This window comes from Rattus norvegicus, chromosome 17 (genome assembly GCF_021556685.1).
Source record: "Rattus norvegicus strain SHRSP/BbbUtx chromosome 17, alternate assembly SHRSP_T2T, whole genome shotgun sequence".
Taxonomy (NCBI): Eukaryota; Metazoa; Chordata; class Mammalia; order Rodentia; family Muridae; genus Rattus; species Rattus norvegicus.
The window spans coordinates 58,995,309-59,021,402 of NC_141550.1; the positions used below are offsets into that span (position 1 = coordinate 58,995,309).

The 26,094-nt window shown below is 46.2% G+C and overlaps 1 protein-coding gene across 50 annotated transcripts in view; it reads right to left on the reverse strand.

Moving 5' to 3' along the window:
* Nucleotides 1-26,094, reverse strand: part of Svil (supervillin) — a 193,896-nt gene that overhangs the window by 31,671 nt on the left and 136,131 nt on the right. For 13 of the 50 annotated variants that reach the window (XM_087591122.1, XM_087591090.1, XM_087591102.1 and 10 more), the window contains 11 exons: nt 25,798-25,832; nt 25,188-25,249; nt 24,375-24,514; nt 23,111-23,206; nt 21,219-21,462; nt 20,167-20,746; nt 19,255-19,474; nt 11,483-11,606; nt 8,127-8,174; nt 6,944-7,021; nt 2,095-2,242 (listed from right to left, as the gene is read on the reverse strand). In XM_087591122.1, the coding sequence (XP_087447248.1) occupies nt 2,095-2,242; nt 6,944-7,021; nt 8,127-8,174; nt 11,483-11,606; nt 19,255-19,474; nt 20,167-20,746; nt 21,219-21,462; nt 23,111-23,206; nt 24,375-24,514; nt 25,188-25,249; nt 25,798-25,832 (1,775 nt within the window). 50 annotated transcript variants of the gene reach the window in all.

The following is a 26,094-nucleotide window of genomic DNA, read 5'->3' on the forward strand; positions in this document are numbered from 1 at the left end:
TTCACCGACAGGGGGCAAATCCCACGGCTACAGTGCCCCCTGCTGTCAGTCAGACCACAATGCACAAAAGAGTTCCTGGACCTGTGGGACACTGCCTTCTTAGCGAGAGATGGTAAGATTTCCCCATAATGCATCAGGGGATATAGAGTGAAGTTTCAAAGTATTAAAGCCGCCAAAGTTCTCCCCCACAGCTCTTTTCAGTGAACTTCAAAAGTCACAGACATGGGGCTCCTCTCTGGGGACATTTTCACATCTTTTATTCATGGCACGTTCTAACATTGTCCTCCCATCTCAGACTGTTAGCAAGATCTTGTGAAGTGGTAATTGTTACACAGAATAAAAAGATATAAAAAGCAGAAAAGGTCCAAAGGAAATCAGAAGAGCTTAGAGTTTCTTGGGGAGAAACAGTGAAACCCTGAAACTGTGAGATTAGAATTCCGTGGATGTCCTGTGGGGTAGGGTCTAGGACTGTTGTTATCTGCAGTCAACAAAAACTGGATGCCATATAATTGCAAATCAAAAAGAACTAATAGTTCAAAGATAGATGTGGTCTTTTCTATCAGATTAAAAGCAAGGGAATTATTACCCCCAGAAAGACCCATGACTTACGGAATCCTAAGGAAATACGTGGCTTGTGCAGGGAAATAGGAACAGAACATTCACTGTGGGGCAGACTACTCCATATCCAAACCGGTAGTGTGGGCCAGGGCACAGGGTGCATTCAGGGGAGGAGCCCAGTTAGGTCTTCAGATGAGATGGCAAGATAAACTAAAATAAAAATGAGCTAACTGCCATAGGATACAAGTTGGAGCCGGCAGCTGAAGGCTTGGACTCTCAGTTCCAGCTGCCTTTAATGGATTTGTTCATAGGGGTTGGCGGTGGGTGGTGAGGGGTGAGGAGTGTGGGGCGGGGCTGGGCTCCAGATTACACCTAACTGAACAGTAACATGATCTCCTGAAGAAAAGCCAGGTCCTGCTTCATCCTGTGAGGACCAATGACCTGCTGTCTTTCAAGGTGAGACATTTGTCTCAAAGGCTTCTTCCAGTAAGATGCAAGGAAATTATTCTCCAAGGCTTGCCCTCCTTCCCTCTCCCTCCCTTCCGCAAGCATCTCTCAAATGCCATGAAGGAGTTAGGCTCTATCCAGAATGGAAGGTCTGAGGTGATGGATGGCTAAACTGATGATGTTGCTGGCAAAACCCAAAGCCCAGGTGTATGTGAAGGCATTACCAGTAACTAGGGGATCCGCTTTTAGATAATATTAGCTTGAGATATGGGGTTCAGGCTGGAGAGATGGCTCAGCCGTTAAAGGCTAGGCTCACAACCAAAAATATGAGAAATGGAGGCTTATACATACGGATGACGGAGGGACCCTAACATTTAACCATGTGCCATAGGACATGAATTAAAGCCCCAAACTCTCGAGGCCACTGATGAAGGTGACGCAGTGCTGTTTCCTGCATCTCTGGGTTTAGCTTGACAGCAGTCTGGGGATCGTGGTGCACTTGGTGATCTGCAGGGCATCCCTATCTCTTCTCTGAAATCCAGACATCTCTTAGACATCTGTCACATGCCTGCAAATTGACCTCCTCTGTAAGCCACAGTTTACAATTCTAGAGTCAAGGGACATGGGAGCTGACTTGTACAGGACAAGAGGGGCTCCTGATTGCTAAGCCACTTTTGTTCCCAAAGGCTTCCTTGGTGGTGGTGGAAGGCGTGTCTAGATGGATGTCAGTCTGCAAGGAGATGGAAACAATTTAGAAGGACCATGGGAAATGATTGGTTAAAATTGCTTTTTTTTTGGGGTGGGGGGCAGAGTTGCAATCAAATCTCAATCCTACGATTGCACTCCTTTTCCAAACAGATGAGTTCTGGAACAGTAACAGACTGGATCAGGCTTCCTATCCTGAAGAGGCAGTACTAGGACGTCCGCAGCAGAAACACCCTACACAACAGTCAAAACCCACTCCTCACCCAACACCAGTGCAGTATGAGATGTAAAGACCAGGGCCTGCCCTCTCCCTGCTGAGCTGTCACGCACCACTCTCCCCCCATGGACAGGTGTGCCCTGCTGTGTGTGCACACAGGCCCTGACCTTTCTTCACCATTCTTCCTGCCACGGTGAACTGTGTGGAGTCATTCGCAGCGCCTCTGCCCTTTGTCTTCCAAGCTTCCTCGCGCACAGTGATGAGGTGCTTCCTCTCTTCAATCGTCATCTGGCTCTCTCGACTTTCTGTGACTCTCTGTGTATAAAATGCACAGAAGGAGAGAAAGAGGAGCAAGATGGAGGTGTAAGCTTCAGTCTGGCAGCATTTGCCCAGTGACAAAACAGGTTAAGAGACACAGCTGCCTTGTTTCACCTTTGTCTAACTCATCTCCTCAATGGTATGAGTTTGATGAAGTAGGAGGGCTGGTTAGAATCGTGAATTTCACAATTCCCCAGGCGGGCCTTCCGGTTTGTAGTGATGTTACCGGGGAGTTAGGGAGCTACGGGAGCTACAGGAGCCTGGGAGGAGGCTTTAGATCATAACAGATCTGACACCCAGGACACACCTAGGTTGTGTCTAGACACAACCCACACCGAGAACAATGGTTCTCAGCATTTGAGTCTCTAATGTGGGAGACTTCACCGACAAACGGCAGTCCCCATCATCTAACCCATGAATTTTCCTTGCCTATGATTCTCCAGCACACCTTCATGGCCAGAAGTGATTCTGATATCCTTAGTAATTCTGACCAAGTGACAACCTTGTCCCAGAGTTTGACAGCTAAATGTAATGCATGGCCCTAGTGTGGGCCCAGGCATGGGCCTAGTAAGAACATTACTGGGGAAGACTGACAACTCAAACACAGGTGGGGTTTGGTGAACACAAGGTTGATGTCAAGCCTCTCGTCATAATCATTGCATCAGTATGTCAGGGGCATGAAGAGAAACACCTTTGACTTTAGGCAGCACTCACTGAAGTACAAAATGGAGCAGATCATCATACTATACAAACATTGTGCTCATAGTTTAGGAAGGAAAAATAAAATTAGACACATGCAGTCAGACCATTCACATATACAGACACAGGCACAGACACACACACACACACACACACACACACACACACACATGACACAACCACATACATACACACTCACATACACAGCCACACATACTTGGTCAAACACATAAGGACAGTCACAGGGACACAGACACAGACTCATACATGACATGGGAGAGGGGACTAGAGAAAGAGAGTGGGAAGTGGCAGGAAGAGTTGAAAGCAGAAATTGGTGGGTCAGGGGAAGGGTATAGGAGAGCACCCTGCCTGGGATGGAAACTTCCCTACAAGTTTTAACCGGTGCCATTATGAACGCTGCTAACAGTTTAAAAAGCCATTTGAAACCTTTCCACTCAGGATTGACACCATGACCCTAATTCCAAAGAACACTTTAGTTATATAAATTTACTGAGTAAACTATGAGATCACCTTGACGGAAAGACACAATGAAATTTGAGAGAATAAGTCTGCTTGAAAATGAAGTGTCCAAAGTAAGGCTTAATTAAAATCAACAGAGCAGTTGGCTAAAAAATATTTCTCAAAACCATCCAGAATGCCATTAAAATGAGTAAGGAGGCTCATGGCCTCTCCAAAGTGTAGGGTGTGGTCCAGTTATGTGGCTAGTGACTGGGAAAAAAAATGCTTTCCTCCAATCAACAGCTTAGCACCCAAATGTTTTTTTTCTGGAAGACGAAAATTCTGATCCGTGGGATGAAACAACTTGACCCAAACCTTCCAGACCGTTCGGAAGGAATTTCTTTACTCCCTTCTAAGTTCAGGTATTAAACATAGAAGTTTTTCTTTTCTGGAAAATTTTAGATAACGTGGCTATTTGGTGTGTTTGTCCTGGGGAACACTAAGTTCACACCCCTTGGCCTTAAAGACTGTAGCAGGAATAAATCCTATAAAATCCACCATAACACACGAAACTCTTCAAAGTATGAACAAAAATCTATAGCTGTCTCTTTTGGTTTTTTTCACTTTGAAACGTCATTATTATCTTGCCTTTTTTTTTTTTTTTTGTACTAGATTGTGTTTTCTTGTTTAGTTCTGATAAGCTCTATGTCCTGTCCTGTGGCTAGCAGATGGGTGCTTTGCAGCCTAGAATAGCGAGAGGAGGCAGAATACTGACTGACATAGACCTACTTCATCTATAAGTTACTCTGTCAAATGCAGATGTCATCGACATGGTGGAGAGAAGCAAAGGGAACGGGAGATGGGAGAGAGGGTGGGGTCGTGAAGGAGAAAGAGAAGAGGCTGGAAGGAAGGTTGATGAAATCAGAGCAAACCTCTCCTTTTCACCCAGGGAATGAGGTGTGGCAGGAGAGCACAGCTCAGCTATCATTAGGATTAGCAGCAAATCATAAGGCAGAATTCCTCCACAGTTAGCAAGGTTCATAGGAAGAAGTCTTGTGATGGGGCTTTTATGTTTTTACCTTCCATTGAGTAAGTTACTGCAGAAATGACAGGACCATATGCTAAGTAATAGAGGTAGGGCCAAGTATCAAAGCTCTGTAACATGAGAAAGAACCCAGCTTTGCCTTCCTCAACAAAGATTTCGATCCATGTTTGCAAGCACCTAGGATCCTCAAGTTGACGTAGAAGCCCTGTGCTCAAAATTTTAAGTGGTTTCAGTTTGGTCCTGTCACCGGCTGAGGGTTGTGATGGCATCTGGGTGGAACAGCACCTCACTCTGCACAGCCTCGGAGCAGGCAAGGAAGCAGAAGTTCCACACGGCCTCACAGACCCTGTGCACTGCTCAAACACTGTTTCCTTCTCTGTACTCTTGAATCTTGAAACGTCAAGACACCGCCACTCCCGGGGCAAAGTAAAGGACGTTACCTCATCATTGAGAACACTGCTAAACTAATACATAAGCATGTTGAGACATATATCTGGGTAAAGGGTTAAAGGTGGTAATACATGGCTTAAAATGTTCTAAAGTGTGAGGACATAAAACATAAGTTGCTTTTGACGAATGTTATTTTTTCTTTTACTTAATAAAAACTCAATGGAAGATATCCCATGTTCATGGATAGATGTTCAACTCAGTTCTCACCAACTTGATAATCTCTAAATCCTATGTAGTTCTAATAAGAATCCCACAAGGTTCTTTTATAAATAGAAAAGCTTATCTTGAACTTGAATGTATATGGAGAGGCAGAAACCTTGAAACAGCCCACAGAAACTGAATGGAAGACTCAGCTGGAAGATTCATGAAGCTACAGGACTCAGGACAGTATGGTATTGGCTGCATCGTCAGACCAGAATAGAAAGTCAAGAACCAGACCCATAAACCCACAGCTGACTGAACCTCAAGGAGTAAAGGATAAAGGCAATACTACAGAGAGAAGAGTATTTTTAAGAAGCTACATGCTGCAATATTTGCATACTTGCTTACATATAAAACAAAAATGGACCCAGATTAGATCATATGTGATTCACAAAAACTAACTCCAACTGGCTCATAGTCTTATCTGTGAAGTGTAAAACTGTAAAACTCCTAAGAGGTAATAGGAGAAAATCTAGATCACACTTACACACACACACACACACACACACACACACACACACACACACACACACACACACCGCCCTGCTGAGATCAAACCTATGGGCTCATGCATGTTATTTTTCCCGGCCTGGGCAGAATCATCTCTTAGATAGAATACCAAAGGCATGATTCATGAAAGGATTAGTTGCCAAGATGGACTTCGCTGAGATTAATAAGCTGCTCTGTTGTGAACGATTCTGTCAGAAGAAGGAAAAGAAACCATGGGATGGAAGGAAATATTTGCAAACCTTATTTAAGCCAGCACTGTTATCCAAGATTCACAAAGGGCTCAATCTCAACGACTGGGGAACTGATGAACAAAGCATCTGTGTAGATATGTCACCGAAGAACACACAGGGATAGAAAAGAACTGTATGACAATATAGTCAACAACGGCACACTGTGAGGGACTCACATTAAAATGCGTCCCTATAATGTATCTTTTGGTATGGCCAAAAGCTAAGACACTGACGTTGAAAGCTGTTATATAGACTTTGAGCAACATGAAGCACCTCATTGGATGCTGGAGAAATGTGAACTCAATGCAGCAGCTACTGTGAAAGACACCTGAAAGCTTCTTATGAAACTAAGCATTTCCATAGGATTTCTCAATCATGTCCTTTAACACTTGAATGTTTAAACTTGTGTCCATAAAAAAATGCACATGAGCTTTTGTTTATAGCTGCCCTACTCACCATTACCCAAACCTGAGAACAACCAGATGCCACTGAAGTGAACGGCTAAATAAGCTTGGTCCTTTAAGACACATGGATATTGCCCAGCGCTGAAGAGAAACGAGTTTTCACAGTACACGAAGGCACAGGGCCAAGTGAAGCCTGCCCTCCGGCTCTCTACAGGGATCAAGATCAATGGTTGATAGATCCAGAGAGGCGAGAGTGATGGTCAGGGAAGGACCAAGCGTATGAGAAGAGGAACTCCATCCTGTACGCCAATGCAGTGGCAGACGACGTGGGTCAGGGCCGAGGGTGTAATCACCAGCAGTGACCTGCACAGGAAGGCACTGTACTCAGTGGGAACCACGGATACCCTGTGCTTGGGCTCCTGCCTCGGGACTGAAGAGTCAGAGGTAGAAACAGTGAACCTGTTCCTCAGACTCAGTTTCATGACTGGGAGGGGAAATTCACCGTCCTGAATCCACCTAAAAATATGGGGTGAAGGATACGGTGTGGGTTGAACTACTTTGAAAAATATGAAAACGTTAAACACACACGCTCACACACAGATACGCACAACCTCTGCCTCTCTCTCCACATACACAACCAAGGAGCTGCTTATCCCCCAAATGAAGCCTTCTCTACCATACCCCATAGGTTTTTCCTCACCTGATTAACAGATACAAAGGACAGGTGTTTATGGGCAGCAGGCATAGCAGGAGGGTAAGTAGAAGCAAATACAGGTTCCTATAGGGCAGATCAAGAGGATTAGAGGGAAACTGGAAGGAGGACCAGGGGGTAGGAGTGGGCAAGTGGCGTGGGAGAGGAGACACACACGACAAGTTTTCCAGCAGCTAATGCTCCCATTGCAATTGTGGTTCTAAGACCCTCCTTCCTTTGAGTGTCATTACCGAATGACACACTTCCCACATGGCCCGTCCAGGCACCTGAGCCAGGGCTGTGTGGTAACTAAATAAGGGAATGGGCGATCAATGGAACTCATATGTAAATATATATGGATATTTAGCTAAAGGGATGAGACCTGGGCCCTTCGCCAATAGCTTAAATACGTAACACAAACAATCTCTTTCTTTGTGGCATCTTCATTATATTAGCAAACCAGATCAGTTCCCACACTCAGGGAAAGCTGCATATTGGCCAGGGATATAAAAAAACAAATGGGGAAGGCATGGGAAACCATAGGTGCCATGGAATTAGAAGATACGTTAGCAGCCATAGGGACAGTTACCTATCCCTGGTGAGGAGAGGGCCTCAGCCCCTCTTAGGGACTGCGAACCACTATTCCTTCAAAGCTGTTTTTTTTCCCCCAGATAAGATTTCCAGAGAACTTTAGAAGGAACCAGTGACATTTACAGCCACTGTGACATTGTTCAGATCATTTGCACTAGCCTGAGAGGCTCCCATGCTATTAAACATTAAATTATGCTATGCGGGACCACGAACTGAGCACACTCAGGAAAGTTTTGACCTCTCTCTATATATGACAAGTTTTTCATATATACACACATATATATTCATATTTAATATATACATATATATGTATATATGTGTGTATACATAAGTGTATATGCATGTGTATACATATATGTGCATGTTTATACATACATGCATGCACATATATACATACACGCATATACACATAAGATTCCACTGAGAATCCCCAGCTTTCTTTTCCAGAGGCATGACTCTGAGGAGTCTCTGCAGTGTTATCAAGGCAGACCCCTCTCTCTTTGCTTCTCTGCCTCCAGGCTGTGTGTCTCAGCTTTTCACCCACCAGCGGGATCCACTGCGTTCGGTTACAGAAGGACACCTGCATTAGAGTTAAGCTTACCCAGAGCAGATTAGAAATGGCATTATCATCTGTAAATCCTCCTTCTTCCTACAGGTTAAAACAAATAGGAACGTTGTAGAGGAGGGGAAGAGCAGTCTGTGCCTGGGTCTGGTCAGACAGAAGCATGCATATGTGCACATCCAAGAGCTGTGAACAGCAAGCAACCGTTCCTCAGGGACGGGACTACATCACCCCACAGAATGACACTCCTCAGCCACGACAGACAATTTAATATGAATGTGGCAAGGGTTCCTTCCTTCAATTTTCAGGTTGTTTTGGTGATATCTGAAATTCCAGCCATAAGTGACCTAATTAGGGCAGCAGAAGGGTCATCCAATCCCACCCAGGACTCACACGGATACAGACCTGAAAACAGCCATTCTACAATGGGTTTTTATTTCCTGGAAAAAGTCCCAGATACCGGATGACTGTCTTCAAACGGACATAGGTCACCTTATATGCTGCAGTGCTGACTAGGCCCAGGGTGGGCTGGGGTTTAGTGATAACTCGCTAGAAAGAAAGAAGACACCTGGCACGTGACCTCTGGAAGACCTTGCTTTACTTTCCTTCTCTTGACGGACGTGAAAACAAACCCTGCTGGAGTACACTCGTCCCTCCGAGTGTGGGCCTGGACTGTGCCACTGTTTAGTGGCTTTTTTATCCTCACTGCTACGTGCGTGTGCCACGTTCAGTGTGCCCAGGTGTCTGCCTGCTCACCCAGACCTACACTCACTCAAGTCCAGGAGGCAGGACTGGGGGGCTGTGAGGGAGAGAGGAGGAGAAAAAAGGGACCTGAGTCATTTCCATGGGAAGTGAGGCCAGCTGGGGAATAATCAGTGCTCTTCAGAGTCATTTCCTGAACCTTGATTTTGAGGACTGTCAATGGAAAACAAATGACTGTCCCTGGGGTGAAAGCTGAGAACAAGGAAAAGCCTTACTTTCTTCAAAGCTACTCAGGAGCCCAAATAAGACCATGTTATCATACAGGACCCCAGAGGGGACACAGGTAGAAACATCGTGGTTTCTTTGGGGGACCATCCCTTTGATAGAGAGAATGGCTACCGATTTCCAAAGCATTTATTTAGTTAATTTGTTGTTGTAGTTGCTTTGAGACAGGGATCATTCTGAAACCTTGGCTGACCTGAAACTTACTAGGTAGCCTAGAGTGGCATGAACATACAGAAATCTCCTGTCCCAGCCTCCTCAGAGATGGCATTATGGGTGTGTGCCGCTGTTCCCCTCCCTTAATGGCTTTTATGTTTTTAAAAAATAATCTCATTTTATTGTGTACAGGTGTTTGCTTGCATGCATGTCTCCGGACTGATGCCCCCAGAAGTCAGAAGAGGGTGTCAGAGTCCCTGGGGTTACAAATTGTTGTGGGCCCCCATGTGTGTGCTGGGAATTGTCTCTGGATTCTCCAAAAGAGCAATCAGTGCTCCTAACCACTGAGCTTTCTCTCCATACTGCTAGTGTCTTTTCTAGGGTCTTACAAGGTCCTCAAAGTTTAAATGGTATGGTATTAGCAGAAAGAGAAATTGATTTTGTTTTGTAGTGTATGTGTGTATGCACAGATATACAGGCGTGTACACATTCAGAGGCCACAGGTCAACGTTGGGTGTCCTTTTCTTTTGGGAATGCTGGCACTTCACCTGTGTGTCACCATGCTGAGGCATGCACTTTTCTTAAGGTGGCTGCTGGAACATTTAAATTCCCCACCTGGCTTCCACAACAAGTTTCATAGCATGGATCTTCACGGGAGGGATGCACATGGCTTATTCTGTGTTCCCACACCTGCAACCTGTGTCTGTGTATCAAATACCATGAGCTAGAAAATGTTTAGTAACCATAGATGTGTGCTATTTGGAGAGCTTAGAACTGGGGTGGGAGTGGGTGTAAGCCCAGCTTCTTTGCGTTTGGCTGTAAGACTGATGCTTGCACCACCTGCCCCCTGTTCTCCCACTGGGCACCATGGCAAAGTCTCAATTTTCCATAGGTACCAGGCTCTTGTCTGCATGCACACGTCACCAGTCTTCCCTTCTCCCAGGTGGCTTTCAGACAGACACTTGACATAACTTTTCAAGCAAGCCGAAGGGCCACCTCAAGAAACACCAGATTTAAGGCACTTTGCCTGCCTCATCTAAGTGCAGTGAAGTAGTGTGTGCTTAAGCAGACTCCCAACCCCTGGGAAGAAAGGAACCCGTGTGCTGTCAGAGGCGTCTGAAAACCACTTGACCTTAACAGAACTGGAGATTTCCCCATGTGAGGGACAAGAGCCTAAAATAGATCGGCTTATTTTAACTTCAAAGAGCTTATTGTCTAGGCCAAAGTGAACTAGGCCACCAGAGTCTAGGAACAGTGAGTTCACCGTGGCTGCAGAAGTGGAAGCCGAGGGAGCCCTGGGGGCACACGCTGTGCAGGCTGGGTCTAGAGCCCTGCTGCTCCAGCACTGGATTTTCTATCCAAGCAGGGGGAGCCTGAGTCTCCTGCTATGAGCACCTCAGCCGAGTGTCTAGGCAGTTCAGACCCATCCTTTACCCACAGTGCTCTGGAAATAACATGAGCCTTCACTCTCCTAAGCAGGTCTGTGGGAAATCCATCTCAGTTTAAGCTTCCTTTTTGTTTTGTCCTGACTGTAGGAATCCAGATCTTTCAAAACAATCGCACTGGGAACTGACGCCATGCACAGTTGACAGATCTGCTACTCAGGTATATGTTCTCTGTCTGAAGACTTTAGAAGGTTCTAGGAGCTACCTAGTTAGGTGTGCCTCAAGTGTATCTTTCTGCCTCAGCCAGCAAGCACATTTGTATCCACAGCACCAGTGGGCAAGGACATCATGGCTGAAGCAATGGGGTACCTGGCCAAGGCTGACGATCACTGCGTTTGTGACTCAACAATTCACTGATATGCCCACATATGCAACGCTTGCACATGTGACTTAATAGTGATTGATAGTCATAAATAGGTCCTCAATAAAAGCTATACCTCATCATCGTGAAACAGGCTTACAATTAGGCAGAAAGTTGTCATGGACTGCAAATTATAAATGTTACATATATTATGTTGTGGTTAGTTGTCTCATTTGAAAGACTTTGACCACACTCTAACCCCAGGATTTATTTAAGAGTCAACAATGAACACATTTGGAAACCGAGGCACTCGTTTGCTGAGGCAACTGCACGGGGCTGGCACCCATCCTTGGCCCCCAGCCTTGACCTGGTGGTTAGGATTAGCAGCGTAGTGACGAATGTGTCTCCTTAAGGCAGGGAAGCACGAGTGCTCATAAGCAGGGGTGGTTAAGCCACACGCACTCACTCCTGAGGCACACGGCGAGGCATTCGAGAGGCGGACACAGTACCTTTTTCTTCAGGGACTGCTCCACCTCCGGTGAGTGCAGGCCACCAGTGGCCTTGCTGTATTCCTGCTTCCGAATGAGCCTGTTCTTCCAGTCTTCCTCGCCACTCTTCTTCAACAGAGCTAGCCTGGAAAGAGGACACACCAACTGAGAATTCAGCAGCACACTCTCAGAACTGACAAGAGCCTCTTTTCCAAGACAGGCACAAACACTTTTTAGTTGTTTGGAAAGGAAAGTTGGAACTGACTTGTCAGAAAAATAGAGGGGCTGGGGATTTAGCTCAGTGGTAGAGCGCTTACCTAGGAAGCGCAAGGCCCTGGGTTCGGTCCCCAGCTCCGAAAAAAAGAACCAAAAAAAAAAAAAAAAAGAAAGAAAAGAAAAATAGAATCATCTCAAAGGAAAGGGACTCTGCCTTCCTCGTGCCCTGGAGCAAGGGAAAGAGAAAAGTTAACTCTCCTCAGAGAAATGCCTTCTAATACCCCTTCTGGCCACTTCGGGAAATAACACTTAAAGATAAAAGCGGCAGTTAGAAAACACTGCTGAGCAAACCTGAAGAATAGGAAAGAGTAACAGGGGAGGTGATTCCCAATAAAGTAATTTACACGCATGTGTGGGAGTCTCACAACGAAACGCTGCTTTGTACAGGAAGTATACTGATAAAAAACAGAAGAATGTGGCATCTTGGTATCTTACCTCAAGTAAAGGAAGATGCTGGCTAACCGCTGTTCTCTTCTGTTCTCAGCCCCGTCTTTCCCTCTACATTATCTTTGTCTTTTCCTTGTATCCTAACTAACACAAAAACTACTTTCTAAAAACACACCTTGAAAAATTATTAGTTCAACTTTTCCCAAGGGGGGGGGATGTTACCAACATACCTGAGGCTAGGCACAGCTGGACTTTATCTAAAGCTGCTTGCACAACTGGTTCTATCTGAGAAGCCATCTTGCAGAACAAGAGGCTGTTTTAGACAGCATGCTTACGTGAAGAAAACATCTCAGCCATTTAAGCTCAACAGAGTGGGAGACACAAAGGGACAAACCAGGGCCTAGGAGACTAACTGAGGCTGGTGCTCAAAGAACTTAAAGGCTGGGGCCGTGGGAAGGGGATAAAGAACCGAGGTGAGGTGATGAGACCCCACTCTCTTGTGCTTTCTTACAAGTCATGCCTGTGACCACAGTACTTGACCTAAAACAGTGGCTGACAAGCAGCCTGTCGCTGTGGTCTGACTGGGTTTGGATGTGGTTATGACCTGACATGAAATACTCCCGTAGGCTCATGGGTTTGAACACTTGGCTGCTATACCAGAAGCTCTTGTTGCCATGGATGGTGCCTCCCTCTGCTGAGCGTCTCCACCACAGCGGCCCCATCGCCCACTTTCACCTTTAAGGTTGCTTCCTGTCAGGTATTTAGTCCCACCAACGAGAACAGTGGTTAGCTTAGCTGTTGCCATTTCTACTCAGGCATTAATTAGTCTTCCTTGCCTTGTTTGTCATGTGTGACCTGAACATGGGGCTCTTCAAGGCTAAATTTCCTGATTCTATCTAACATCTAAACTGTAGGCAGGATGCCTTACACTCTGTGATAAAACTTATCCAATCATACGCTGGTTCTTGGATAGAATCCAGGGCCTCCCTCCACCATTCTAGGCAAGTGCTCTCCTGCTAGACTCCATATGATACGAATTTTGTTAAGCAAATCAGGAACCACATTCTATCTTAAACAAGGATCCATTATATTTACAAATGTATGCATTATCAAATTTTATACTTTTGACCCCACTCTCGAACAACATAAAGCTTTGAGGAGCTTCCAGAAGGACACAGAACTTTGCACTTGGCGTCTATGTCCTCGCCATTCTTTACCTTCTTCTGTAATACCTCAGTCTTATGTGGCAGCAGATAAGATCACAAGGGTCCATTCTATAAACATGTATGATCTGCCTTACCGATCTAATATCTAATGCCAGTCTACACAGCTCAGAGACAGACCATCCAGTCTTGGCTTTTATAGCTCTCCAATGCTAACATGGCTACTGCATGTATGTGAGCACAAAATCTGAATTCCTTTACATGCTTTAATTTCAGTTTTTATTGAGATAAAAATGACTATTATTTATTCTGCCCCAATTACTTTGAATGTGCCCATTTTATTGAAATAAGAAAAGGATTCTCAAAAAAATCAAATTATTAAAAGAAATAACCATGACGAAGAAATCCCAGTGTCGGGGGATGTCTTCCAGCTGACGAGCGTGCCAGGCTTTCAGTGGGAGGCAGCCATGCTGCCACAGCTGGCCCTGCAAACTGCTCTTAGAACCAGCTGCTTGCTCATGCTACCTTTGACTCAGAGCAGGCATTCTTGTCCTTCATCTCCACGAGACTGGATTTACAGAGTGCAAACCCTTATTCTCAGGAGCATAGACTGTCACAGACAGTTCAAGGGCTTCTCCACAAAAACATGGCTTCCCCTGGGGCTGCTTTTGAGGAACAGGAAATGAATTCATAAAAAGCAAGCTGTGGAATCTAGAATCACTCCATCATCTTCTCTACACTCCACTGATGTGCAAAGACCTCTAAGAAATTGCGTGTTTTGTTCTAGTTGTCCAGATAGGAATGCAGATGCAGACCCATCAAGGTTCCACTGAGCAAGGGCCTACTGCATGTTGGTGGGAAAGGAGGGGGGATTCCATGCTTGCCTCTCGAAGTCCCGGTTCCTTCCTCCCGTGAGAAGCTGAGCTGGGCAGACACACACAGTGCCTACCTCTGTCAGGATAGGCGGAGCTTTCCAACTCTCTTGCAGTGCTCTCCCAGCCCGTGCAGGATGGCTTCCACAGAACCGTTCCATTCTGAAGCCAGAAAAGTTTGCTTCTCAATGTGCTGCTCCCTTCAGCATTAGAAACTTCCAGACTCCAGAGTAAGTAAAATGATACGGGAGAAACGGCTTCAGTTGAGCTCACGTGGCACTTGCCCTAGCCCTCACTGAGTACACATGATGAAGAACTTCATAACAGCACACGGTGATGGAGTGCTTTATCCTGTCCCTTCTGATTTCCTATTTGCTGTTCAACAAGCTGTGGAGGGTGGCAGATCTTTCGAGTCTTGTTCTCTACTCTGGCAATCTCGCAGCTCTTCATCACTGCTGCAGAGGGTGAAGGTCTGGGTCGACACGTGACATAAATTGCCACTGTGCAGTGCCAACAATTGTCAGCGATTTTAACATCTGCCAAGTCTAAGGGCTACTTGTGGGCTGTGATGTGGAGGCCTGGGGCATCTGCTTAGGCTGAGGCTCCATAACCAGTGAGTGGCATAATATTAGTCTGTTAACACACGGGGCTGGCCCAGGGCCAACGTGACATGTGCTTACCAGGCTGCCATGTGGCCTTTACCAGAGCCCCTGATCTTCAGCAGAAATTCCGGCTTGAGAGCCTGCAGGATGAGGACAAGTTTTTCCAGGCTCATAACAGTCAGGGCTAAGTCAAGCAAGGGACAGGCAGACCATGTGCCTCTAATATCGACTAAGGTATTTCTATTTCTTCTTTAGACACTTCAGAGAAACAGAAGCACCCATGGATTTAGGCTGAGCAGCTCTGGTGAGTGATTTCATAGATTCTGGTCTTGCTAATGAGAAAGTCAAAAGAGTTAATAGTAAAAATAAGCTTTTTGTCTGCATTTAGTTTTATCCAGTGTTGAAGACTGAACCTGGACCCTGTAGATTCAAGCAAGAGCCGTATGCTGAGCCCTGGCTCTAGCCCCTAGCTATGTTTTCTTCTTCTTCTTCTCCTTCCTCTTGTCTTCTGATGCTATGCAGTGTGTGTGTGTGTGTGTGTGTGTGTATGTGTGTGTGTATTTGTGTGTGTTGTGTCGACACATGTGTGTGTGTGTGCATGTGCCCTGAGATATGCCTGTCTTGCTTCATTTGCAAACACTGAGGTCACAGATGTCTGTTCTGTGCTAGTTTCTACATTCATGCCAGAGATTCCAATCCAGTTCCTCAGGCTTGAGCAGCAAGCACTTATTTTCTGAGCAATCTACCTGACCACTTGCTTTTTACTTATTTGAATTTCTCTGGTGCTGAGGACTGAGGCTGGATCCTAGTAAATGCTAAGTACGCACTCTCTGCTGAGCCAGGCCCTAGCCCTTCTGGTCTAAGTGGAAGGCTGCTATATTTTAAGTACAGTATGCTTCTCATACACATGTTAACTGTCATGATGATGGCATCCTGAGCATAACTTCAAGGGATGAAGAGATACTTAAAAAGGATTAATGCCTTTTTCATGGGAATGAGCTTATACTCTGGCCTCTGGGTCAGTAATGGAAGAGCTGCCTCTCTGGTTTGCTGCTCTCTGCACAGATGTTTCCCCTGGAGTCAATCCTTGAGAGTTGTGAAACCACTAGGGGTCAGCCTCCCTCAGTGGATGAATTAATTCCCTGGTGGATTCAGGATTTAATGGCATTTTTGGGAGGTGGTAGAAATTTCTAGAGATGGGGCCTAGTGGGAGAAAGTAAGTCCTCTCCCATTGGCTCTTTGCTCTCAGGTTTCCTAAAAGCATCAGAAGTAGCCAACTGGGAACTGCAGACTTGAGGCAGCCAACATAAATCTCTTCTTCAAACCAGGCTCCCCCGTAGCTGTCAAAGAGAGGAGCTGTCTGATTGAGGGGCCTCACCTTCCTCCATGTCCTAACGTGGCAGAGACCCTCTACCTGAGATGGCATTTTCAACAACATGGACCCAAAGTACATCTTTTTGCTTTCCAAAGTACTCAACCCCAGATACTCCTTGTAGCACCAGAACTGAGAGGCCAAAGAAGGGACAGATAAATAAAGGTGGGACCTCTCTATTCCTAAACCAATCTGAGGGTTCATTGGTAGCTGAAATCTTCTAGCTCTAAGTCAGAGCCAGGAGTTTGCCAGGGAGACATGGACATAGGCTATATGGGGTGCAGAGGAGCAATAAAGGGGCATGTACACAGGGACCCCAGTTAACCACTAAGGTGGATCTCTGCCTCTCTCCACCTTCCTGTTGATTCTATGGATAAAACTTCAGGTTGTCAAGCTTAGCTTATTCACTCACTGAGCATTCTTGCTAGCCTTATGCTCATTTTAAAAAGTGTTTGATACCTAGGGAAACACGTGCCCAGGTCCCTTTGCTTCATCTTTTTAATGTGGAATGCTAGAGAGAACCATCTCAACACATCGTCCTCTGACCTCCCATGCAAGCACTCTCACACATGCACACATTCACACACATACACAAACACACACACTGAGAGTAAATGTAAAATTTAAAAGAGGAGTACATAGAAGTTTTCTATAAAATAATTTCTTGGTTACTATACTCTTACTTAGCTTTACACGTGATTTTGTCCCCCTGAGCATCCTAGACTAGCCTCAAATTTCTGAGATCACATGGCCTTCTTGCCTTAGTCTCTGAGGGAGCACGGACCAAGGTGCTTAGAGCAGCACAGTAGAGAATTTGTTGTGGCCCAGTCCCTAACATAAGAGAAGCCCGGGCACTGAGCCGAAGGGCAATGTTATTAGAACTCACTGCAAAGTCTATGCTCTGTGTCGCTTACTCTCATATATAAAGGTGAAAGTGTAGGGAGGTGTGAGCGGAGCTGAGCACAGGGGCCACAAGCTCCGAGGACTCAGAAGACTGAGGCAGGAGGATTGCCTGATCTCAGGGGTTGTGAACTTGCCAAGAGTAGTAAGTACACAGAGCTGAGGGTGCTGGGACTAAGTCCCTCCTATAGTGGTTTGAATGTAAGCAGCCCCCATAGGTTCATCGGGATTGGCAGTATTAGGAGATGCAGCCTTGTTGGAGTAGGTCTGGCCTTGCTGGAGGAAGTGTGTCACTGGGGGTGGACTTTGAAGTTTCAGATGCTCAAGTCAGGGCCAGTGTCTTTTTCTTCTGTCTGCCGATCCAGAGGTTAAACTCTCAGCAACCTCTCCATGCTTGCTACCATGATGACAATGGACTAAACCTCTGGATTGTAAGCCACCCCAATTAAATACTTTCCTTTATAAGGGTTGCCATGGTTATAGTGTCTCTTCACAGCAATAGAAACCCTAACTAAGATGCCTTTGGCAAATTGAGGCAGTTAGAATAGCTGGACTAAGTAAGGTTTGAAAGACCCAGAAGTTTATATGTCACTCCAGGAAAGAAAAGCAAAGCCCAAGTAAATGTTAGAATAACACCCTTCTTCTCACTAACTAGGTCAAGCTTCACATTTAATGATGAGAAAGGTTAGAGTCACCACTCAGGGAACTTTCTCTTATGAATAGTAAAGATAGATACTTGGGTGTTTGCAGTGACATACACACAAAAGTACCATCATGGCACATGGGAGGTCATGGGTGACCTATTTCCTATCAACATTCTTTATGATAGCCAACTTAATTGCTAGAGAACAGGACCCTTACCCTTTAAAACCCTGTTAACAATGAAATGGAATAGCTGAATATTTAACAAGCACTCCTGCCAGGATTCTGCCTAGATTCAGGTCAGAAATCTTTCGAGTGGTTTTGGCTCCAGGTAGGCAACAGGTGCATGCTACCTATATCCCTGTATCTCAACTCCCTTCCAGGTACACAGAAGCCCAGAGTCACCTTCTAACTTCCACACACAGTCTGGCTGCACAGTAGTCCAGCTTTAAACAGAAGAGTTTTCCCTCAGGGTAAAACTCACAGACATATACAGATCCACCAGAGTTTACTGAAAACAAGCAAGAGAAATCAAGAAATCCAGCACCTACTGCCTAATGTAAAATTTCCAGGCCAGAGCTGCAGCTCAGTGGTAAAGTGCTTGTCTAGCAGGTACAAAACTCTAGGTGAACTCACCAGTATGGGAGGGAGGGAGGAGGAGGAAGGATAGGAAGGGGAGGTGGGGAGGAGGGAAGGGATGGGAAAGGGGAAGGGGAAAGGGGGTGAGAGACTGGAGAGGGAGGGGGAGTGAGGAAGTTAGAAAGAATTGAGAGGGCATTAAGGAAGGGAGGAAGAGAAGGAGGGAGGGAGGGAGGAAAGAGAGAAGGAAGGGGAGGGGAAAGGGGGAGAGGGAAAAGCAAGGAAGAAAGGGAGGGAAGGAGGGAGAAAAGGAAGGAAGGAAGGAAAAAGGAAGGAAGAGAGGGAAAAAGGGAAGGAAGAGGGTGGGAGGGAAAGAAAAAAATCTAAATGTTCAGAGCAATCATTCATCTTTGACAGGTGAGATGGTTCAGCATGCCAAGACCGACAGCCTGAGTCCATCCCAGGAGCCACATACTGGAAGGAAAGAAGTGATTTCTGCAAGTTGTCCATCGACCTCACACATATTTTATGGCACATGTATAAGCACACACACACACACACACACACGCACGCGCGCGCGTGTGTTGTGCACAAGTAAGTAAATGTAATAAAAATTTAGAGAAAGGCAATTCATCTTATTTCCTATAATATGCAGCAGACAGATTCTAATCTCTAAGACACAGATCCTCTGTGTGAACTTATCTATCTTCACCCTATATTTATTTTACCCAGAACGTCAGAGGGTACCTACAGTTTGAATCACATGCTTCTGTAGGAGAAAGAGCCTAGATCTCAGCTCCGAACAAAATGGATATGACATAAGAGAGAGACAAGCAAGGTGTCCCTGTTCATCCTTCTTTCGAGTCTGGACTGGACATTACAACTTTGCTAAAGTAGGTGCAGCTCATGCTCTTATGCCTTGGCTTCCCAGGACTATTTTAGCATGGCAGCATAGCCCACATCCCTCCACAATATATCTGCCAATCACCAGAGGGCTTACCTTTCTTTGATTGACATGGTTTTGCTGGGTGAATCCAGGCTACTGTCGCCCGCTGGCACTTTGACCTCTCCAGAAGCAAACATGGCACAGGGGTTCTTGAAGAGCTTCTCTGCTAGCTGCTCAGAGGACTCCTGCTGCTTCCAGGCCCCTGGGGTTGCCATCGGAACAGAGGCTTTCCTGGCAGCTGTCTCCGTCTTCTCAGAAGCAGTTTCTCCAAACTCTGAGAAGGAGAGCCAGTCAGCATCAGTCTCTGGGCAAACATCTTTCCAGCTGTACACACTGAGGTGCAGTACTGGAGTAAGGTGGGCACATGGTGAGTTGCCCAGGCCACTGCAGCACAAGCCGCTGAGAGAAAGCTAGCCTGAGTCAGCTCTGCTGCCAGTGGGCTTACTGCTCTTAATCAGCACATCTTCATTTCTAGTGAGCTGAACTCACCCCAAGCCCGTCACAACTGACATACAATCAATGTAGGTCAGTCTCTAATGCGGACAGAGCATAAACTACATCATCAGAATGCATGACGAGTCTGGAAACCATGCCGGGTTCAAGTCCTTATTCTCTGTGCTTACTGGGCGCAGGACTTTTGGGCCGTCAACTTTAGTAAAAGGGGTCAACACAGCCTGGGAGCTCAGAAGGCTATTGTGTGAGTTAATGTCACCAGTCACCCGAAACCCTTATCAAGGGGTGTTAAGATGACAGCCACTTTTGCTTTGTAGACTCTATCAGTTCATTGTGTCAGAATTGAGGGGAAGAGAGGTCTGGGGAAAGGACTATGAGTCGCTGACCTTCTGATCGATTCTAGTGATAACCTGTCTCTAGATGTAGTTAAGCAGAAACAACCCAAACACGTGCGAGAAGTCTGTCAGACTGCGGAGCCCTTAGAAAGCCTGGGAGTTAGCTGCAGAGCCTTACCTTTGAGTGAGAACTTCCTCATGACATTCTCCACATCTGCATTCTCCTCCGAGGCCTGCTTATCCTTCAGGTCCAGACTCTCTTGCAAACTGCTTTTAGCAGTGGAAAATTCCTTCAGCTCATCACCAAGGTGTGTGGCAGAAGAATTCCCTAGCTCTAAGCTTCCCCTCCTGAGGTTGGCATACTTAGGCTCCTTCTGACCATCACCCTCCCCGACTCTGCCAAGGATGGGGTAGGAGGGCTCCACTTCCTCCTCCACGGCTCCTCGTGTTTGAATGTGACTGTCTTCAGCAGCTGCAGTCAGAGAATTCTTGCTTTCCGTCTCTCCGGACTCCTCCGGCATTCCTTTGCTCCCACTGTGCTCTGCCAAAGGCCGCCAGGCTTGTGGTTTCAGAATGCTTCTGACTGGAGAGTCTGAGTTTTCCACAGGAGAAGGAGACTTATAGTCAGGGGCACTTGCACTGTTGTCAACAGACGGCTTTCGAAGGTCCCCTGCATATGTGGGAGCAACTGCAGAAGCCATGGTAGAAACAGAGGTGTTCACAGTAGGGGAGAAGGAGATGAGCTTCCCACTCTGCACCTGGGAGTGGGGGGGACACAGTTTAGAAGCAGCGTCACCAGAGGGGACTGGCTGGGGTGGGGATAATACACCTGCAGTATGGCCTCCTGTGATGCCTTACTAGATAGCCAGCCTGCATGGTTACAGAACACACAGAACAAATCACAGACAAACATTCTGGGGAGGCAGCTTGCCTCTGCTTTTATAGTCAACCACAGTGGACTCATTCCAAGCAAGTTATGAACAAGAGAGGAAGTAGCAAACGTGGGTCTGGTTCTTCCTTAGGGACGGGAAGATGAAGCCACTCATAGGCTCACCTGTTAACCCTGTCCTGTACCATAAACCCAAGAGCAATATTGGGCAGCTTTATACAAAGCAAACACACACACACACAGACACACACAGACACACACAGACACACAGACACACACACCCTACACACATACCACCCCCCCCCCCACATACACACCACAGTTAGATCTTACACTCTTACCTGCTCCACCTCTCCAAGTGTGACCGGCTGGGTCTGATACCTTGCGTTCATCCTCCTCTGCCGCACGTCTATTCTGTTTCGGGTGGAAATGGCTTTGGAGACTGGCTGGGACAATTTGTTAAACAAGGCCAATTTCTCTGCTAAGCTCAGAGTGGAGGAATCAGGTTCGCCTGGTTCAGCAGACTCTCTGCCCTCATTTGCCAGGTCCCTGGCTAAAGCCTTCTGGTGAGCAGATGCCTGTAACCTAGAAGCAAGGAAGGGGAGGTCAGCCATACAAAGGAAAACAAAGGAACGCCTACCACCAATCCATATGGTAACTTTCTTTAAAAAGGTCGCATAGTTTGTAAAGAGGTCATTTTCCCTAGTGGATTTGGGCGAGGGGCACTTGGCTGTTTAGCTATTAAACACGACAGAGAGTACAGAGCAAGAACAGGACACCAGCACCATCAGACAGGCAGACTTTTAGCTCTGAATCACAGCCATAAAGGAGATCTCCTGTTTAAGGAATTGGTATCACCCTGGATGTACCTTCCTAGAGAGACATCCTGGATGGCTCCTATCACAGGGGCTAAAGTCACTCCTGCCTCACACATCCTCTACAGACACTGCTCGGAGGCTGCCTCTTGGTTGTGAATGGTTAGGGACAGTGTGGCCTCCTGTCAGTGACACAGTCAGCAAAAGCAGCCTTTTCTCTGTCAAAGTGTGGTTTGCACATACTTTCTCTCCGAGGTTTCTGCCAATTCCCAAAGTTACTTAAATGTAATTCTCTGTAACTTGAAAGGCAAGGAAAATCTCAGGTGATTAAAGACCCCCCCAACCAGCTGGGACTTGGGGGGCCATGGTAGCACAGCTCCAGGAAAGCAGGTACAGAGCACAGAAAACAGCAACAACAACAGCAACAACAACAAGGACAGCAACGACAGTAATAATAATAGCTTCCACTGTGAGGGAGAGGAGGCTCCAGCCCAGGAGGGCAGCATAATTCTCAGCAGGTCTCCAAGACAACACTGTCTCCGGCCCGCAGCTCTGTTCTAAGAAGGATGCTCTGCTTTCGTTCTTATTCATCACTGATCCACAGGGAGCCCCAGACAGGCAGCCTCTGTCCGGATGTCATGAGAACAGTGGGTGAACAAGAGTAGCTGAGGACCGGAGCTTTTCGGGGAGGGCAAGCATATCTTTCTCAGACAGTCCAGCTTCTGGGTCAGACTGCTTCAGCCTGGCTCTGTCATGTAACATCTCTGAGTCTTATTTTTAGCTCTTGTGTTTTGGTTTCTCACAGCTAAGACAAAGTGGGTATTTAAATAGCTGTGAACATAATTTTAAAACACTAAATCCTATAATTTCTACAACCAATCCTAATGTCTAAAGGCATTGTCTCCTGTTTCCAAATTAGAAAACAGGAGTATCTGGTTTTACTCTAGCTTTGCAAGTACACATATTTAAAAATAACTAGAAGTCACCAACATTTCAGTTTCACGTTCATGCTCCATTTTAAAATTAGTCTCTATCTGTTAGTATTTTAGATAAAAACGTCTTTGAGGAATGACCATTTTTATGTTAAAAAAAGATATATACATAAGTCAGTATGACCTTAGTTAGTATTCACACAGGAAGCAGGCAGATGGGCTATATCACAGACATTAATGGTACCTTGCACAAAACAAAACATCAAGCATCTGAGGAACACTCACTGCACTGACTTGTGTGTCAGACACTTGAAAGGCATTTAAGGCTTCCAGATGCACCTGCTTCCTTCCCAGCACCGCGGCACTGGGCACTACATAGATGCACCTGCTTCCCAGCACCACGGCACTGGGCGCTACATAGATGCACCTGCTTCCTTCCCAGCACCACGGCACTGGGCGCTACATGCAGCAGGGTGTGTCCAGTACCTGGAAGGCTGCACAGTGCTTCTAGCTACAGTGGGGCTAGGAAGTCTCGCCATTACGGGGTGGGTGACCCCAGAACACGAAGCAGGGATAGGTTCACTTTAAAAGCAATGGCCAAAGGAGGAGCATTCATGAGGAGAGAGAAGAAAAGAAGCATTAAAGAAGGCATTAGCTGTAAATCCAGAAACGCAAAAGTCAAATATTTTACCAAAAATATTTGCTAAACACTTTGAAGGGGAAATGAATTGCAAAAGAACTCTGGAAAGCAACACAAATGGAAGGAATCAGAGGCACAGGCTGCCCCGAGTAAACAGACAAGCAGAGGAGTAAGCTTGAAAAAGACTCAGCTTAGAGCAAATGGCCTCATTTTAAGAAGTCATTTACAAAGCGAGTGTCAACCACAGCCAGGCAGGAGAGTCCAGCCACGGTTTAGGGTTAGGGTGTCTGCTACAGTGTCTACCAGTCAAGAAATTAATTTGTAAACAAATGGCTGTGCTAAGAGTTGTGGGAAAGTGCACACATGTGTCTGTCTACAAGCACATGAAGAAAGGGAGGAGCCTGAGGCTGGGAGGTGGCTCAGTGGTAAAAGCACTTGTCCAGCGCACACAGGGGTGGGGAACGCCATAAAGGCTGATGACCTCACAGCAGGCTCCAACAGCGAACCTGCAAACAGAGGTTCTTAGGGATGCCACCACTCCACAGAAATGATTTTAAAAACTAATGAAGACTCTCACTTGACTGGAGCTGCTAACTTCGAATGACCCAGTCGAGGCAATCTCAGCATACCAGCAGTGCAGGCCTCTTGTTTTTTGGAAAGTGTCCAGCCGCCAATTAATTTTTGGACACTTTGGCGATGGTTTATAAACAAACTGAATGCTTATTTTTTTTAGAGATATGCACTAAAATATTTAAGGATGAGGTGTCTGTGGTGTGGCTGAAGAGAATGCATATGGAGGAAGATAGCCTAGGAGCCGGCAGTCACGGAAGCTGAGGCCCATCCTTGTTCATCTACTTTCCTGTTTTATATTTTCATTGTGAAAGAGAAAACACAGGGATGAAAATGCTTCAGAGGTAAGCCTAGGACCTACAACAGGTACATCCCATCGCTGTTTAGACAGCAGGAAAAAAAACAAAACAAAACAAAAAACCAAAAGTAAGTGCCTCTCTATGGCTTCCAGCTAAACAGCCTCATTCTTATAGAAAATTCTTGAATCTCCCTTTAAAGATAAGGGCACAGGCCAGGCTAAGAACTGCCCCAGAAACGCACGTGGCTGCAATGACCACTTCCTCCATGGTGATGGGCTGTGTGTGTGAACGGTCCTGCAGGCGACGTAGCCTCTGCTCCACGGCTGCATTTCTTGAACGCCTTTTTGGGATGCTGTGCTCATCAAAGCATTTCTCCATTTCCTGCAGTTAGAAAATGTTGTGAAATCACATGAATTCAAAGAAAAAATTGGGGCAACAAAATGTCTGTCTGCTGCCTTCCTGGAGGATCTACAGAAGGGGACACCAGTGAGAAGCCATCACAATGAACACTTAATGCTGGTTGGCTGGGTGGCTAAAACCAGTCACAACAGACCCTGAAGCGTGGTTTGAGAATGCCAATTGATGTTCTGTGGTAAAGGCTTGCTTGGTCCCAGATTGGTGCTGGTGGAATGTAAGAGGTGGGACAGAGTTCAAGGTTATTGGCCCTCAAGAAGGATTCCAGAATCCTGTCTCTTCCTCTCGTTCTCACTTCTGTTACCAGGTGGTGAGCAGCTTCCTGTGCTACCTGCCCCCGTCATAGAGTCCTTCCTGCCTCACCACAGGCCTGAAGCAACAGAGCTAACCGCTCACACAGAACCTCTGAAGTAGTGTGACAGGATAAACTTTCAGTTTTTTATTTTTTTAAAAAGGTGATAACCTGAGGTATTCCGTTACAGTAAAGGGACATTGCCTAACTCAGCTTGGGGAGAGAACAGCAGGTGCTGTAGGTGAGGAAACATGAGGCTCCCGAGAGTGTGCGAGGTGCCAGAGCCCAGGCATATTTCTCAGTAGAAGTTATGGTTTCTACTAAGCTACACCATTTGGCACACCTTACCCTGAAAAGCAGCCTCTTGGCAGCAACGCTCAGCTTGGCCCGTTCATCCACCTTTTCTTCATCTGTAAAAGCCATGAAATAAAAACTGAACCCCATTAGGAAGCACACACGTTATCTCTGAAATGCTTTTCAAGACTGACCTGACTGTCCCTTGAATCCAAGAAGAGAGGAACTGACATCACAACTGCGATGTCTCCCCTGCCAGGAGCCCATGCTTTCTCCTCAGTGAGTCCTACTAAGTTCCATTGCGATTCAGACCAAACTGTGTCCAGACAGTGGTGTTTATTCAGTAGTCTGTCTGAGGGTATTTAAGAACGGGTCCTAGGAGCACTGCCTTGCTGAGCAATGGCAGAAGTCACTAGTAAAACATACTTTTTAGGTGAAATGGCTGTTCCGTATTGTTCACTGAACAAACCTCTTAATTTCAATCAGAAGCTAAGAGAAGCCTTGTCTGTGCGTTTCAGGTAGGGCTCCCAGCAAGGCAATTTGAAAGAAAGCAAGAAACTGATGGGCTCCAGGTTTCTTCTCCCACAAAGTCACAAATCTTAGATCCAGATTAAATCTAATCTGGACAAAATGTAAAGGAATAAGAAAGAAAGGAGATACTCGCCCTCGACCACTGGCAATTCTGAACCAGAAGGGTACCTAGGAAAGACAGGGACAGAAAATGACAGTGATTAGTGGTGGGCACACAAGCTACACATGAAACATCATGCAAGGGAACCATCTTAAAGACACACTGGTGCAAGCTCTGGCTGGAACTACCAAACAGCTGTGAGCAGACACTGTGGAGCGTGTACACACAACTCCAGCCTGGTGCACACCTTGTGAAGAAAAGGTAGACATGGCAAGAAGTTATGGCATGAGGACTGGGCATACTGCTGAACTTCATAACTTCTATACATTT